Source organism: Neomonachus schauinslandi, chromosome 3, assembly GCF_002201575.2.
Source record: "Neomonachus schauinslandi chromosome 3, ASM220157v2, whole genome shotgun sequence".
NCBI classification, from domain to species: Eukaryota; Metazoa; Chordata; class Mammalia; order Carnivora; family Phocidae; genus Neomonachus; species Neomonachus schauinslandi.
This window is the reverse complement of record NC_058405.1, coordinates 131,928,768-131,946,097: the sequence shown is the minus strand read 5'-3', so window position 1 is coordinate 131,946,097 and position 17,330 is coordinate 131,928,768. Positions and strand designations below refer to the sequence as shown.

Sequence of the window (17,330 nt, the reverse complement as noted above, 5' to 3'; positions counted from 1 at the left end):
GGGCGCCTGGGTGGCTCAGTCGGTTGAGCGACTGCCTTCGGCTCAGGTCATGATCCCGGGGTCCCGGGATCGAGTCCCGCATCGGGCTCCCTGCTCGGCGGGGAGCCTGCTTCTCCCTCTGACCCTCCCCACTCTCATGCTCTCTCTATCTCATTCTCTCTCTCAAATAAATAAATAAAAAAAAATCTTAAAAAAAAAAAAAAGAAGTATTTCAATATTTTGGGGCGCCTGGGTGGCTCAGTCGGTTAAGCGACTGCCTTCAGCTCAGGTCATGATCCTGGAGTCCCGGGATCGGGTCCCGCATCGGGCTCCCTGCTCGGCAGGGAGCCTGCTTCTTCCCCTGACCCTCCCCACTCTCATGCTCTCTCTATCTCATTCTCTCTCTCAAATAAATAAATAAAAAAAAATCTTAAAAAAAAAAAAGAAGTATTTCAATATTTTACCAATCAGTATGGCCACACCCATGCATACCAGTTAACTCTAAGGCATTATTCTAACAGTCTACAAATGTCCCCAATAAAAATAACAGTGATACTTTGGTCCTTTTTCTTGAGTTTCAGTCATTTACAAACATTCAGTTTAATTCTTTGCTACATGTGACGGTGGGAAGGGAAGATGAAGGATCAATTTCCCCAACCCCCCACCATCACCATCAATACACATAAAGTAGGCCTGTATCCCATTTTGTTATAGACCAGGATATTACCAGGCATGTAAGTGATACAAATACTAGCTGAGCAATACCAACACTGACAGTGGACATGGGTTGTATTGGAAATCTTCTAGTTCAGTGGGTCACAAAATATAGATTCTAGTCACCGTTACCCACCTACCCAGTCAGTGTCCCTGAGCACTTAGCCTGGCAGAACCTTGGATACCTTATCTATTAAGTCATGTACTCATGCCTAACTGACATCCTCACAGATAAGTGTGAGCACTTAAAAAATAATATCTGTAAAAGTTCCATGCAAATGTGAGGTACTATTATGCATAATATTTATTATAAGAAATTGGCTGTCAGGAAACAGTAGAGTAGAAAAGAGACAATAAACATAGCTAATAGGAAGACTGTGTTAAATATATACATACATATATATATATATATATATATGTATGTATGTATATATGTCTAAGATATAGGCTAAAGTAAGAGGCAGGGAGACCAGAAGTTCAATGTAAACGGAGGGTTGAAGGAGGTAACCTGAGTCAAACATCTCAGGAGATAATTAAAAAAAAATGCTTGGCTAGAGATCAGGTAGGACAGAACAAAATTCTGAAGATGCTGAGTACCCAGGTGGGAAGGCAATTTGTTATGCTTAGTACATCCAGAAAGAACTGTTTGCCTTAAACACCTGAGGCTGTGAGAGAACAGTGTGTGTGTGTGAGCATGTATGTGTGTGTGTGTGTGTGTGCGTGCAGAGAGCCAAAGCTGAGCTCCAGAAAGAACTGTGTTTGCCTTAAACACCTGAGGCTGTGAGAGAACAGTGTGTGTGTGCGCGCGCGCGCGCGAGCATGTGTGTGTGTGTGTGTGTGTGTGTGTGTGCGTGTGCGCGTGCGCGCGCAGAGAGCCAAAGCTGAGCTCTCTAAGCTAGCTCCTCTAACATGCAGACCTGTAGATCCCAAAAGAGTGGCTGATTATCCTGGAAACTTAAATTATTTACTACAGGAGGGGTGTTAAGAATTTGGAGGGCTGTTATGGGTTGAGTTGTATCCTCCAAAAAAAATATGTTGAAGTGCTAACCCTCAGAACCTCAGAATGAAAACTTATTTGGAAATAGGGTTGCTATAGATGTAATTAGTTGAGTCAAGGTGAGGTCATACTGGAGCAGGGTGGGCCCCCAATCCAATGTGACTGGCGTCCTTATGAGGAGATAGCCATGTTAAGGCAGAGACACAGAGGGAGAGGGCCTTGTGACTACAAAGGCAGATACTGGAGACCAAAGAATACTGAAGACTGCCAGCAAACCACCAGAAGCTAGGAAGAAACGAGAAAGGATCTTGGAGGCTTCAGAGGAAGTGAAGCCCTGCTGATGCCCTGATTTTGGACTTCTACCCTCCAGAACTGGGAGATAATAAATTTCCGTTGTTTTAAGCCACAGAGTTTGTATTACTTTGTTATGGCAGTCCTAGAAAACGAATATGGAGCAGACAGCCTTTGACCCCAGGACAGGAGGAGAACCCTCTTTAACTTCTTCAACACAAGATCAGCCTCATGGAAGTAAAGGGGGGCGTCTGTTTGTACCAAGGGTACTTTCACTGGTGGCTACTGCAATACTGGAGCCACTACTGCCCCTCAGATATTCACAGGCAAGACTGCCCCCCAAGTCAGCCCCTACCTACAAAGCCATGCAGGTCGCAGCAGGCACAGCCGGGATTTTTGATGGCTTCACGTAGCTGCTGAACCAACAAACTCTGCAACTCCCCATGTCTGTCCTTACGCGAGAAACTTAATTTCCTATTGTTTAAGTCATTTTTTTTTAAAGATTTTTTTTTTAATTTATTTATTTGAGAGAGAGCACATGAGAGGGGGGAGGGTCAGAGGGAGAAGCAGACTCCCTGCCGAGCAGGGAGCCCGATGCGGGACTCGATCCAGGGACTCCAGGATCATGACCTGAGCCGAAGGCAGTCGCTTAACCAACTGAGCCACCCAGGCGCCCTGTTTAAGTCATTTTGCTCAGGGTAATCTGTTAAACACATAGTTTCTATGTTGAGTGTTTTTCTTTCCCTCTTTTCTTCCCTAAGTCATAGTATGAAGTACTATCACACTTAAGGGCACCCCTAGAATTCTTCTTCTTCTATTTTGCTGAGTTGATACTGCTTTTACCCAGTATTTTCCAACTTTAGTCATATCCAGATGAGGCAGTGAGAGGAAATAAGTGGAGAGTGTTGACAATCTGAGAGTCAATGCCTGCCGCAGCTTTGAGCTGCCCCAGTGAACTGTGCATTTGGACTGTTCATCAACATTTGATTGTGGTGTGGTCACATTCCATTAGCTACCTGGTTTGTAGTATAGCCTACTTGAATTAAATATTGAAGTTACTCAAGCTGGCGAAATAAAAATGGAAATAAAATTGTGGAAAGAATAATTGGGTTCCATTTCTCAAAATTAAATAGGATCAAGGATCTTTCAGCTGCATTTTCAAAATAAAAGCCCTGGTCACCTGCAAGGATTTCATGCCACTGGTACAGGCACTGCATGCATTGTTGTCATGTTTAATCTAAACACCGCTTATTCACACTAGAGAAGCAAAAGCATATTAAGATCAATATACTACGCAGGCTGTCACATGAAGGCAATGTTCATTTGAACCACTGCTGATTATACTTTCAAGAATTGCTCTTGACCCAAAGCTTTGCTCGCCAGGGAGAGTACAAATGTTTGTGGAATCGGCCGGACAAATGGAAAACTGTTCCTGTGGACATTCTTACGCAGAATTATGAAGCAAAAAAGAAGCTTTGTTGGAAAGAGTAATTCTCCATTTAGAACATAAAAACATGAGGATTGTGTAGGCTTGAGCGCCAAGAACTGCAGCCTGGGACTGACAGCATACCCCTGGCACAAGCAGGCATCCTGAGAGAATCTATGAGGCAGGCATGAGCCACCAGGCACTTGCTGCTGAAAGGCACTGTCAAGGTCTCCACACGGCCATCTGCCTACTCCTCAACTTAACCACTAGAGCAGGTAGGATGCCATGCTGGCTTTTCCCTGCTGAGAACACAACCAGTTCCAGACAATATGGGCAACAGAGGCTCACCACAGATCACTATACTGCCCCTTCTAGAAACATTCCACATATTTTATTCAACCCAGCTGAGACTGAAAAGTCACACACACCGCATGAGAAATGTAGAAAGCCAAGGGCAGGCTTCTCTTATTTACGTTTTGTGATTGTGGGAACACTAGCTTGCTGTGGATTAGAAGAAGAACACCATCTTCGGTGTTATGTCATCCTAAATATGCGCTGAGTGGCCTCAGTTATTCTTTAATAACAGATCAATCAGAATCTACAGAGAAATTTGTTGATACCAGTAGTTATAAAGCCTCTGCAAACTGCCCTTCAAATGCATCATCTCCTTTGGCTTTTTTTTTTTTTTTTTTTTTACCAATGGATTCATTCATCCAACAGAAGTTTACTGAGCACCTACTCTGTATCAAGCACTATGTTGAGAGTTGGACATCATAGGACCCGCTGACAACTACAATGGGATGATCACAGTGTGCTAATGGAGGCTGTAAAGGCTGCAACAGAAACTTAAGGACACGAGCCTCAGTGTCAGCCAGGCATTAGGGAAGGTTTCGTACCGGAGACAGGTGCATCTGAGCTGAGACCTGAAGACTGAGGAGGAATGTGTCAGAGTTCTGAGGGCTACTCCAGAAGATATAACAATGCATGGAAGGGTTTAAAGGAATGCTGTATCAACATGGATTTGGGGTGAACTTGTTGTTCACTACTCTTGAGGCTTAAGAACAAGTAAATTGGGAAACAGTAACCTGAGAAGAAGGTGGATAGGTAGATACGGGCTGGAATATGAAGGGCTTTGTTCACCTTCCAAAGGAGTTTTGATTCTGTCCTACAGTGTTTCTCAAAGTGGGGTTCACAAGGTCTCTATGAAAATTTTTATGTTTTTGTTGCAATAATAATTTTATTAGTAATCAAATGGGAGGAACAGTGATAAAAACATATTCCAAATCATCTGGATGACCATTTGCCTCACAATTTCAGTGCCCCTATTTATGTTTACTATTAAGTCGGCATAAGCCAACAGAGATGTACCAGTTAGAGACCAAAGAAGATGTTGTTTGAACGAAGATCACCCTAGCTGAAATTGAGTAAAGTGGTGGGAGAACGGGGTCACCACATGGTACATGGTAATAAGTAGGACAAAATAACTCAAAATAATACATGCTGTCATGCTCTGAAACATATTCATACTGCAAAGGACAACTGAAGTTTCATAAAACAGCGTCATTTGTCTCATTATATTAAAGGTGTTTATTTGAATGATACTGGCTCTGTAGCTTTTTCATAACACATTTTTTTCTTTTAGTTTTATAGTTCTATAAACATAAGGCAGAAGTTTATAAACATAAGGCAGAACTAGTTTCACGTTTTTTAAATCCTATTTAAGAAACATTTAAGATTTAAGTAAACACTGGAATCTGCAGGGTTTTTCTTTTTCTCCAAAATGGGCCTGTCCATAACCCAAGTATGAAAAAGGACCATAGAGAATTGTGAGCCACTGAAAAACTTTCAGCATATTGGTGTGAACTGACTGCTGTGTTAGGAGCTCACCTGTGCAGTCACACAGAGGAAGAACAGCCATGGGGTCAGAATGGAGATAGAAAGACCTCTAAGGAGATGAACGCCTCAGTCCTGTTATTAAAAGCGCCCATTTGCTTAATCCCAGAGACCTGCTCAGGGCACAGGCCCCAGTACTGTGGAATTAAATGCTGACAGGGCAAGCAAAGCTGTATCAGTGTTTCAGGGTATGCCTTATCCAGGTGGAAAAGTCCCCAAACTTCTACATGATTCATCTCATGGAGGCCTCTGTGACGATGCCAGAACTAAATGAGGACCACATCCCAGGTTTTACTAGAGAGCCAAAAAGCACACAAGAGAAGTTGCTATCTACCTGGTAACAACAACAACAAAACCCCCAGGACCTCTGCATACAGTGCCGTAGTCCGGCTGGAGCTGAAATCTTTCTCGTTACCAATCCATGTGTCACTGGGCTGCCCCTATCCAGGGAAGGTGACCTTTTCTAACTTACACAAAGGCTGGGTGACTTGCCAAGCCATGACCTGTGGAGAGAGCTGCATCTTCTGGAGGGAACACCTTTTTCTAATGGCATGAAGGTAATTTATAGGCTAGCTATGACTTAATCCTGCTTTTCTCAGATTATGTGTCATCATTATCACTCCCCACACCGGAACTTACAGTTCTGAAAGTTTGGGGAAGCATATGATTTTCTCATAAAAAGGCATAGTACCAGCACACTCAACAACATAAATAAATGCCTTCTGATTACCTCAGGAGCCATCCAGAATGGGGTGCCAACAGATGTGTTTCTCCGTAGACGTGTACTGGTGAGTTGAGCGGAGACACCTATAAGAAAAGGGTACCATAATTCAGCAGTGAACAGAGGGTGATACTAAACCAGAGGCTGGCAAACTTTTTCCATAAAGGGTCAGATAGTCAGTAGGCTCCGAGAGCCATATAGTCTCTATCATAACTGCCACTAGAGAGCAAAAAGCTGCACGGACAACACAGAAACAAATGAGTGTGGCTGTGTTTCCATAAAAATTTATTTATGGGTACATATAATTTTCACATGTCATAAATATTCTTTTGAATTTTTTTCCCCAATCATTTAAAAATGTAGAATCCACTTTTCTTTCACAGGTCATATAAGAGGAGGCAGGTCAGATTCAGTTGACTGTAGTTTGCCAAAACTGTAGTTTGCCAGTCACTGTGTGGGAGCATTTACCTCTCTATCTAAATCACTAGAATATTTTTTTTCATAATGAACATTCCTACCCGTATTGCTACAGAATTGGAATTAAAAGAAAATATCGGGGCACCTGGGTGGCTCAGTCGTTAAGCGTCTGCCTTCAGCTCAGGTCATGATCCCAGGGTCCTGGGACCGAGCCCTGCATCGGGCTCTCTGCTCGGTGGGAAGCCTGCTTCTCCCTCTCCCTCTCCCACTCCCCCTGCTTGTGTTCCTGCTCTCGCTGTCTCTGTCAAATATATAAAATCTTAAAAAAAAAAAAGAAAGAAAGAAAAAGAAAATATCAAGGGGGACCTGGGTGGCAGAGTCGGTTAAGCATCTGACTCTTGGTTTTGGTTCAGGTCATGATGTCAGAGTCATGAGATGGAGCCCTGCATCCAGCTCCGAGCTCAGTGAGGAGTCTGCTTGAGATTCTCTCTCCCTCTACTCTGCCCCTCCCGCTTATGTACTCTCTAATAAATACATACATACATAAATAAATCTTAAAAAAAAAAGAAAATATCAAGAACTAAACCCAAAATATCTTCCTATTATATTTCCAAATATTTCAGGTGATTTCTTTCTTAAAATGGTGCTTCATTTTATGGACGAAGAAAATCGGCATGTATTATTTATAATAGAGCATCAGTGTAAACATAAAAAGTTTCTAGTCCCTTATCTTACCTAGAAGCCTGGAAACCTGGCAAGAAAACTATGTTTGTCAAATGGAAAAAGAAGCTGACGAAAAATATTATGATCTAGGGCTCAGTGTTGAGGACCAGAATTTTAATGTAATTCCAATGTATTTTATCTATCTTAAGTCTTCAGCTCTCTTCTTTATACAAGTGAATAAAGTAGGGCACCCGGGTGGCTCAGATGGTTAAGCGTCTGCCTTCGGCTCAGGTCACGATCCCAGGGTCTTGGGATCGAGGCCCCCACATCAGGCTCCCTGCTCGGCGGGGAGCCTGCTTCTCCCCCTCCCTCTGCTTCTCGCCCTGCTCATGCTCTCTCTCTCTCTCTGTATCTCTGTGTCTCGAATGAAGAAATTAAAAAAAATACATTTAAAACAAGTGAATGAAAAAAAAAAAGATGTTTATTAAAAAAATAAATAAATTAAAAAAATAAAACAAGTGAATGAAGTAGAAGTAAAGATGCACTGGATTAGGAGTCAGAAGACCTGTTTTCCATCCCAATTATGCCTTTTCCTAATTGTATGACCTCAAGCAGACACCCTCACTCTGAGCCTCAGTTTTCTTATCCTCAAATTGGGGATAATGATACCTGTCACACCTAACACAAAGGGTTCTTCTTAAAGATCAAATAAGAAAACAAATGTGAAATAACTTAAAAATTGTAAAATATTTTACAAATATAAGGTATTCTTTTATGCCGAGCAGAAATCTAAGGCAGCCCTTAACAGAATCACAAGCATTGCCACTAAGGCTGTTGAGGATGAGAACTTAGAAACCTGAATCAGGCACAGTTTTGCCAAGGCCCAGGTTGTTTTGGGTGATGGTTGCTGGACACTTGCATTCTCTTTATTAGAAATCCAAAGAGGGCTCTCTAAACTCTTCTGGCCATGGATAATTTGTTATTTTGCCAAATTCCCTGCTATAATTTTGGTTAAAAAAAAAAAAAGCTTTTCTGTTTTTAATTTCTAGAAATTTCTTTTGCAGCAACTGCCTTCTACTGGCAAGATTAGGAGACTCACTTCAAATCACAAAGCTGGTGAGTAGATAAATCAGCATTAATCCCCATCCTCATCCTCCTAGGCTCTTCCCCTCACAATACATTGACTGCCTTTGGGACCACGTGTAAAATACATCTCTGATGTTATCCTCAGCACATTCATAGGGTTATACCATTCCTTATAAATAAGGAGGAGCATAAGACTTGAACAAAGTCCCCCTCTGCTATTTTTCTTTGCTTGCTCTTTTAGTAAATAAACCAGTACACCTAAAGTAACTTCATTTATTTTTGAGTAATTTCTTCTAAGCAAATCATTCACTAATACATTTTAATACTGAATTCTTTCTTAACAATAAAACAATGAATATTCAAAAACATCAATCTTTTCTCCTACTATGTTGACATTTATGAAGAACATTTTAAAAAGTGCTTCTGTAAATGTTTTCTCATTATTTGTATCAATCAAAGTGAAGTACTGTTGTTGAACACATTTAGAAGACTAAAGCATTCAATAAACTTAAAAAGGAAAACCAAATGGTTTGTTGGTTTGTGAATATCAATACATAAGTGTTGCAAGGAGATATTTAATAGGTCTCTGGCCTTAGGTGATATTGCTCTGCATTTCCTCTCACATTTCCATTTCCTGTTAATGTTTCCAGTTCAACCAGCCTCACATGTAGCAGCAATATTCACAATTTAAAGGGATGTTAGCTGCCAGACCCAAAGGACTATTTTACCTTCTGCTCACTGGGAATAAGTATGCCTGAGGCTAGAAAAAGTCATTTGAAAGACCAAACTGCTTTCTCTTTTCATATGCAAAAGAAGAAATGACGAAATGTAAATTACAGACAACAGCCCTGAGAATAGAAATTCTTCCCAGAAAAGCAAGTTTTTCCATCAAATTCTTCTTTTGAAACACTTTTATTTTCTATCCTTAATAAAATTGCTTCAAAGCTGAAAATAGATTAACAAACACCATCTCCTAGGGTGATCCATCTGGTAAACGCCCCACTCTCCAGTCTGTGTTTGACTGGAAAAGCCCCTCAGCCTATGGGATAGCAGAGAGGCCCCAGTCTTCTGAGACTGCAATAAATTGTTGCCTTGGGCTAAACTGCACACATCAAGAAAACAAACGACAAGCAGTCATTACCAAAGTCAACGAGCTTAACTCCTCCTTCTGTTGTCAGTAGAATGTTATTCCCCTTGACATCACGGTGGATGATTCGGTTATTGTGCAAATGCTGAAGGCCCTGCATGGTGTCCCACCACCACCAAACAGGAAAGAGAAAGGGGAAATTTGAATGGTTATTTTAAAACAATTACCCTACCTTTAAAAATCCAATCAATGTCCACATTTGGCTATACCTCCCTGCTGTTATACACCTTGCATATTACAGGGCCATTTCCACTTGTTAATATGCAATTGTGATCCAACTGATTACAAATTGCCCCCTCTGATGTCATCCCCAGCCTGATGGACGTTCTTACCAAGAGGGCCCCATATAAGATGTATGAGATCATTGCTTCATCCAAATGCTGGCCGCACCTGAGTAGACCTTTGACAAGTTCAGTGACTGAGCCCCCATTACACAACTGCAAGAGGAGGTGCCAAGGAGAGAGATTCAGCAGAACATACAAAAGAAAATGAAAAAGACGTTAAGAAGAAAAGCTGATTATTGGCCTGATGTAGTAAATTTACAGATCATAAAACTCCAGGTCAGAATAATTAAACTTCAAATTTACATTATACCGTCAAACCTAGGGTATATGTGTGTATTTATTCAGGGTGATGATTTATAAGTGAAAGTACATGTCCAAAAAGTTGATTGTCAAGTGAAATATAAAAGCACAAATTATTTAGACGTTTGAAAGAGAAAGCATATGAGTAATCATGGTGATTTATTGGATATTCTTCATTTTACACGAATATTGTCTATTTAAACACACACACACACACACATACACGTGCATTTTAAGGATAAGAGAAGACCAGAAGATGCCGTTGATACTTGGGAGGAAATAAATTTCATTTCAAACCTTCCTGTCTGCAGGGCTAGCACTGCAGGCATCAGAAGCCCAACCAGCAGCTCTTTCTAGAGTTGCCATTTGCATGTCAAATTTATGAGGTGGAGTTCCCTCGTTTGTGCGTTTAACCTTCTCATATTCAACCCTGGGCATTCAGCAACTTTATGCCCTTATTTTTTTCTGTAATGAAAAACACTGTAAAAGTATATCTTGCATATTTGCTCTTTGTTATATATTATACATTACTGAAATTTGAGACTACGTGAACCAGGCATACTATACTTTTGTGGAAATTTAAGGGTTTTCAAGGATAATTTTTACTAACTGTAGAAGTCAATATGCAGGTTTGGGCTTGCTACATGCTGTCTTAAATCAAAAGGTCTTAATCGGTTTGAGCAGGACATGTAAATACCTTGAAATTGTAGGTGGCATGTTGTATATGCATCTTGCATTTTTTCTGCTGAGAAAATTCAGAGCTTCCTTCAGATTCTCAGAGCCATCCTTTCTCTTATAAGGTTAAGACCCCACTTTAGACTAGGTTTCCCCCTGGCACTTCACCTGAAATTTGGGAAAGAGTTAACTAGTGAACAGTGGGGGGGCTCCCCAGGGTTGTGGCTGCTTGAATCACCTGGCTTTTCATAAACAAGGAAATATGAGGGAACACAGATTAGCACCTTTCCTAAAAGAAGACAACTCTTTATCAAGATAACACAGTAGGATCTATTTCACTCTAATTATGAATATCTGTAATGTTTTATCAAAGGGTGAGTAGATGTTTTTATTTGATGTGTGTATCATTCCCTGTTACATAAATGGCAGATACCTTGCATACACGTTAACAATCAAAATGATCTGGAACTGAATCTGCCCATTTTTTACCATTTAAATTGCTCAAAAGTAATAATATGTGATTAAAAATCTAATTCAGAATTAGCAATCTTTAAAACATGATAAAATTACTATCAGGAATGATTTAGGAGGGACCCTAAAAGCAGTGAAATGCATTGAAGACTACAATGGTCCCATCAGTTTGTGATTAAAGTGTCCTTGGAATCTACTCTCTACCAATGTCAGGTATAACTTATAATTCAACACGGATCATTCTGATGGCCCTAAGGCTGAGAACCAGGGTAATGTCTTCCAAAGGATTCCACATTCTCTTGATTATGATTATGTTTTACATGACCCAAAAAGGGCAAATAACATTCAGTATTCAATCTAATATCCTCTTGGGCAATGAATGCATTTTCAGTGCCATGATTTGTATTAAAAGCTAAGCTTTCAACAGACAAAGATAATTTTCCAGAACCCCCCTAAATAGATTCTGTATTTCAAGGAACAAATACTGGAGAACTGACGAGAGTCAAATGATGATCATGACATGACAGAAGGGAAGTTCTCAAGAAAAAGAAAAGCCCTTCTGGAGCTGGTGGTATAGAGCTTGGAGAGCTTGAGAGAAAAAGATTGGAGTGACAATGCTCCCTCTTGAGGGGTTCTAAATAAGGGCACAATTATCATAGAAATTTCAATTTCTTATGACCCTCTTTTCATTTGTAAATCTAAGGGGAAACCTTTTCATAGGAGCCTCATGCCAACAAAGGGGTGTCCATGTTGAACGGAAATGGCAGTAGGGTAGGGTGAGGCTGACCAAGGCTGGGATTTTAACAGTTCCCTACACCTCATTCATGACTTACAGAAGATTCAGAACTTTATGCTCCATTTGGGGACAGGGATAAGACTAGAGTTTTAATGACAAGGACAACAGAGTGAGGACCTCATGATAAGAAGGAGTATCAAGGACCAAGGACATGGGGAGATACCAAAGCCATAAAGTATAGGGACTTAGGGGTCACCACAAAATTCAAGGCTCCTGTCCTCACTCCTATAGCTTTACATGAACATCTGTTGTACCTAGATCCAGATGCCACCCAGGACAAAGGGAAGAGGAAGAGGAAAGATGAGGTTCTAAAAATACTGGGTCTTTACCACCATGATTGAGTTTTGACCTGGACTGTGAAAACAGGATATAAATAGTAGAATCTGCCCCTTTCCAAAGAAATCACTCAGTTGGACTAAGTTTAACAGAATGAATTAAATCAGTTGTCTCCTCTAGGCAGGCTGGGAGCTCAAGAACAAAGTTGAGTTCAGTTATTGAAAAGAAAGCTACCTCTTTGTTCTCAATAGTTTGTGACTGTCCACTTTATGACCCATTACTCATTCATGAATACAACACAGTCCCTGACCTCAAAAAGCTTACCAACAGTAACAGATACATTAGTAATTAGGGCATGGCATAAGGAAGTAGGGGTGTGCCTAAGGGAGTGTGGTGGCACCAAAGAGGGAATGGTGGCCTCTGCTGAGATAGGGTGAAGAAGAGACAGTCTGTGAAATCTTCTTAGAGGATGCAACATTTACAATGGACACATGAGTTTATGGCAGATGGACAAGAAGGGGAAGGGCATCTATGAATTCCAAATAATCAGCTACTGTTGGAACAAAGAGTGCCAGAATCCTAGGGCAGGGAGATGGGGAATGAAGGTGGGGAACAGGAAATGACAAGTATGCCCTGCTAATGAGTCAGGCTTTATTACTACATATGTGTCTATTATAACACCATAATATATCATTAGATAGGAATGGTAAGCAATCAGCAGGTTTTAGGCAAGAGGTCTCTATTCAGATTTGTAGTCTAGAAAGACCAGGGCAGCAGATGCAGAGTGGACAGAATAGGAAGACAACAGAAGATGGACACCTGCTAGGAGGTGTTGAAGCAATCAAGAAAGGTAGGGTCAAATAGTCAAGAGTCATGAGGATGAAGATTCAGGGACAGATATAGGAGGCTTTTATGAGATAGAATCTGCTATCATTTCTGACCATCTGGATGTAGATAGTGAAGAAGAAAGAGACCTACGGATCTTGTGAGACTAAGGGAAATATCAATAAAGTTCTTTGATCCTCTAAAGCCAAAGTGATGAGGGAGCAGAAGGCAGGCTGAGGACAAAGCACAAGCTAACACCCCAACCACCCCCCCCACCCCCGCCGTGGTATATATGTGACATTCCTCAGGCACCCCTGGCTGCCCTGAACAAAGGAAAGGGAAAAACAAATGGTTAACTGATAGAGATCACAGTCATGCAGGACATGAGTCTCCATCAGTTTGCAACTGTCTTGATGATTTACAAGGAAAAAAGCATCTCCAGAAACCTACAGACTCAATTTCCTGGACCCCTAACATCACCCTCCCCTCCATAGGATAGAAAATCTTATATAATCAGTCATACCTCACAACCCCAGTGCAGGTCTTTCTGCCCACGGGTCCTGTCCCCGTGCTTTAATAAACCACCTTTTTGCACCAAAGACATCTCAAAAATTCTTTCATTGCCATTGGCTCTGAACCCTACCACTTCAAACCACATCAAAAGCAGTAATAGGAATGCAAGCACTATAACACCTTCATCAGAAACTCTCCTGAGCCTGGCTCCTGTCTCCGGGTGGCACATGCTTTGTTGAACTGGAAGTGCACTATTAAAATTCTACTGAGAGAAAATTTAAATTAAATGCTGGGTGATGATCCAAGCTAACTCAACCCTGGAATTCCGCCCCCCACCCTGAAACATCACTTTATGCTCTCCTGCCCTACTTTAACTGTGGCCACTTTGGCAACACAAGCCTATTCAGCGATATTTTATACATGTAGCCAATTTATAAACTTTCCTCATAGCTCTAGAACCTATGAAGAGATTAAAAGCAGCCATTTCTGTAGCAGAATCAAAACAGAGCTGTGGATTTAAAAACAACAAAAGGATCCTACTTGGTAGGTGCCTTTTGTTCACTAAGTGTCAGAGTTTAAGAGCTGTGTGACTTCCTGTGATTCACGAAAACATGTAATCAAACTGCCCAGGCCCCTTTAGAGGAAGCTGTCCTGTGAAACTGAAAAGCCCCCCAGTATAGTTTTTTTTTTTTTTTAAGATTTTATTTATTTATTTGCGAGAGAGACAATGAGAGACAGAGAGCATGAGAGGGAGGAGGGTCAGAGGGAGAAGCAGACTCCCCGCCAAGCAGGGAGCCCGATGCGGGACTCGATCCTGGGACTCCAGGATCATGACCTGAGCCGAAGGCAGTCGCTTAACCAACTGAGCCACCCAGGTGCCCCCCCCCCCCAGTATAGTTTTAAAGGGCAGCCTGTGGGTTACAGAAAAAGGACTTTGGGTACTTGGCATGAAAAAGGAAAGCAGGGACACACTGACAATTGTCCTATCAATGGTAAATGTTCAGTGAAATGAAATGAACATTTTAAAAGCATGACAAGGAATTACATTTAAACGCATCAAATAAATAATCCCCTTAGAGTTGTAAGAAGGCAACCAAGCCTCCAGCCCTACCCCTGAAGGTTGGCGCATGCAGCCTTTCATTCCCACCCACTCTGCCAGCCATCAGATTCAAAAACAGAGGTGTGTCTCCATCCCTGCTTTCTTCCCTACGCCCTCCGCATTCAGGAAATGTGGCAGCTGGATGCATCTAGAATTTAAAGAGCATTTTGCTCCAAACCAAAAAAATAAAAAAATCATTATGTACCACATCTATTTTCTAAAACACCATTGAATATTGATTCAATCACAGTATGTGCATTTGTTAAGATGGCCATAATTTCAAGCAATAAAATGTTCCTTGCTCAATAAGCCATCAACTTTCCCCTGTGTTATTAAAGAATGGCCCATGCACTATAATCACCAAACCTTTATTCTAGTCAAAGCTCCAACTTTCAAGTAGATTCTGTACTGGCATGTTGATTTGACCTAGTCAGACTGCAGAATTAAGAGGAATTTCTTTTCGGTGCCTTTTTATTCAGGGGATTTTATCTTTCAAGGGTGTTAGGTTCAATAGGGGACATAAAGCAAAAGTCAAGAATCATCAAAATTACTCAATAAGATGCCTTAGTGAGTAAGGAAAGGGTTAAGGTATAGGCAGGGAGAGATAGGAGGCCCCTGACCCCCCTGAATGTGAGGGAGTATTTTTTTTGGCAGCTATGTTGTAATCACAGAAAATGACCGGATCTCAAGAAGAACTAAGCCAATAAGGGTGTTATCAATAGTCCTTGCTCAAACCAAAATGGCACAAGAATTTCAAGGCCACAAGCCTCCCAGTCGGTTCTCAACAAAAGACTGCCACTAAAACCCCACAGTGGCAACCCATTCGGGACCCCTCTCACTCTGGAGAGCTTTTTCTTTCTGTTTCTGCTCTCACCTTCACTTAATAAACTTTCACTTTGTGGCTCAGTCAGTTAAGTGTCTGCCTTTGGCTGAGGTCATGAGCTCAGGCTCCTGGGATCTAGCCCCACGTTGGGGCTCCCTGCTCAGTGGGAAGCCTGCTTCTCCCTCTCCCTCTGTGCTCCCCCTGCCCCGTTGTGCTCTCTCTCGTGGTCGTTTAATCTCTCTCTCAAATTAAAAATAAATAAGTAAATAAACTTGCACTTCACCCTTTTGTATCCACAAGATTCATTCTTTGACTCTGTGAGACAAGAACCCTGCAGCCCTGTTACATTAGGAAGCACTGTGTTGGATGCTAGCCACCACTCACTAAGGCCAGAACAACATATTTTTCCTCCACACTGTTGGGGCAGATTGTGTTTATTTTCTGATAACAGGTGAAGTCACTGGCTTGCACTAGAAGAATGAAAACTACGCCACTTGCAACCCTAGTGTTCCCATCAGAGTGGGGAGGTAGGAAGCCGACTCCCCGCTGAGGGAAGTCCCACCTCCCATGTCATCTCTCCAGGGCACGTGCTTATTGAGGAGGGTGGTAGGTGGGCAGAGTCACTCCCACTCCTCAGCTTCTCTCGCTTTTGTTGAGCACAGACAGTGCATGTACACAGGATGCAACGCTGCTGCATTTCAAAGTTCCTCCCTTCTTCTCCACTCCCAAGGGTTCTACACCTTCCTTCCGACCCCTAGCAATCCAGTGACTCTCCCTCTAGAACCCTGCCAGAGGCTGCCATCAGAAGCAGGGCTTGCTAACCATCTCTGGCCAACCAAAATGTACTTGTCCTATGTTCCAAACCATCAGAGCCCTGCTATGACCCTAATTCGTTAACGTGAGAAACTTGAGTCATGCCACAATATCAGCGGGTGAAAATTGTTTAAAGTTTAAACACTTGCAAAAAAATAAAAAATAAAAAATAAAAAAATAAAGTATAACACTTGCAATGATAATCAGGCCCATACCAGACTTTCTCAGGCCTTAAATAAAAGCAAAAACTGGACAAAGGATGTCTCCCCTCACTTCAACCCGGCTTAGTTACTGAACTTATACACAGACCTCTGATAGAAAAAACAGATTTTAAAAAAGTAATTATTTTATCAAGTTTTATAAATATTTTACTTTACACTCATTTATGTGCTCTAAATCCCAAACCATTTAAGATGAACATGTGATTCATGCTGAAATTAATAAACATAAACATAATAGTTTCTATCTGCTGAACATTTTACGCTAAAAGGAAAAAAGAGAAAATATAGTTTATGCCTTAGCACACACTAGGTATTTTTTCTGAGTATTATGTTTTTCTTAAAGGCCTAAATTCTTATATCTCATTTAGGTGAGAGATAATAGGACTTACAGATTTTTAAAATTTAATATTTAGATTAAAACTTAACTCACAAATTTTCCAAAACATTATTATGTGTGTTTTCTCTCCACACCTTTCTAATATAGTAGGTGTCTGTCACAAAACAGAGCTTTGGTTTATTTTCTGCTAACAATTAGTAATGAATTTCAGAAAGGACATTTTTATTTGCTTTTGTTTTCAGAGTTGTGGTGATTTAAGGGGATTATTAACAACATTTTTCTATCCTCTAGAATTGCTCTATAGAATAGCTTCTCACTGGTCCTTTCATCTCATTCAGCAAGGAAAGAGCAAAAGTAACATAAATTTAATCTCAATATACATAACGAGACAAACAATATTAAACAGACCATAAATTTATTGTGTAAGTCCCCTAAAGCATGCCTAAAAAAACTGCAGATAAAGCAAAATGGTCAGGGTGCTGTGTAGATCATCACGGTCTTCCTACTGTGTGTGTATGTGTGTGTGTGTGTCCAGGAACTGCTTTGATCGCAGCCAGAGAGGC

General features: G+C 41.2%; 1 protein-coding gene across 1 annotated transcript in view; it reads right to left on the bottom strand.

The window, feature by feature from the left end:
* Positions 1 to 17,330, bottom strand: part of MYO3B (myosin IIIB) — a 389,493-nt gene that overhangs the window by 365,747 nt on the left and 6,416 nt on the right. The window contains exons 4-6 of the mRNA XM_044913613.1: positions 9,667 to 9,771; positions 9,329 to 9,428; positions 6,031 to 6,107 (exon numbers count right to left, since the gene is read on the bottom strand). Of these exons, the coding sequence (XP_044769548.1) occupies positions 6,031 to 6,107; positions 9,329 to 9,428; positions 9,667 to 9,771 (282 nt within the window). The remainder of the gene's footprint in view (positions 1 to 6,030; positions 6,108 to 9,328; positions 9,429 to 9,666; positions 9,772 to 17,330) is intronic.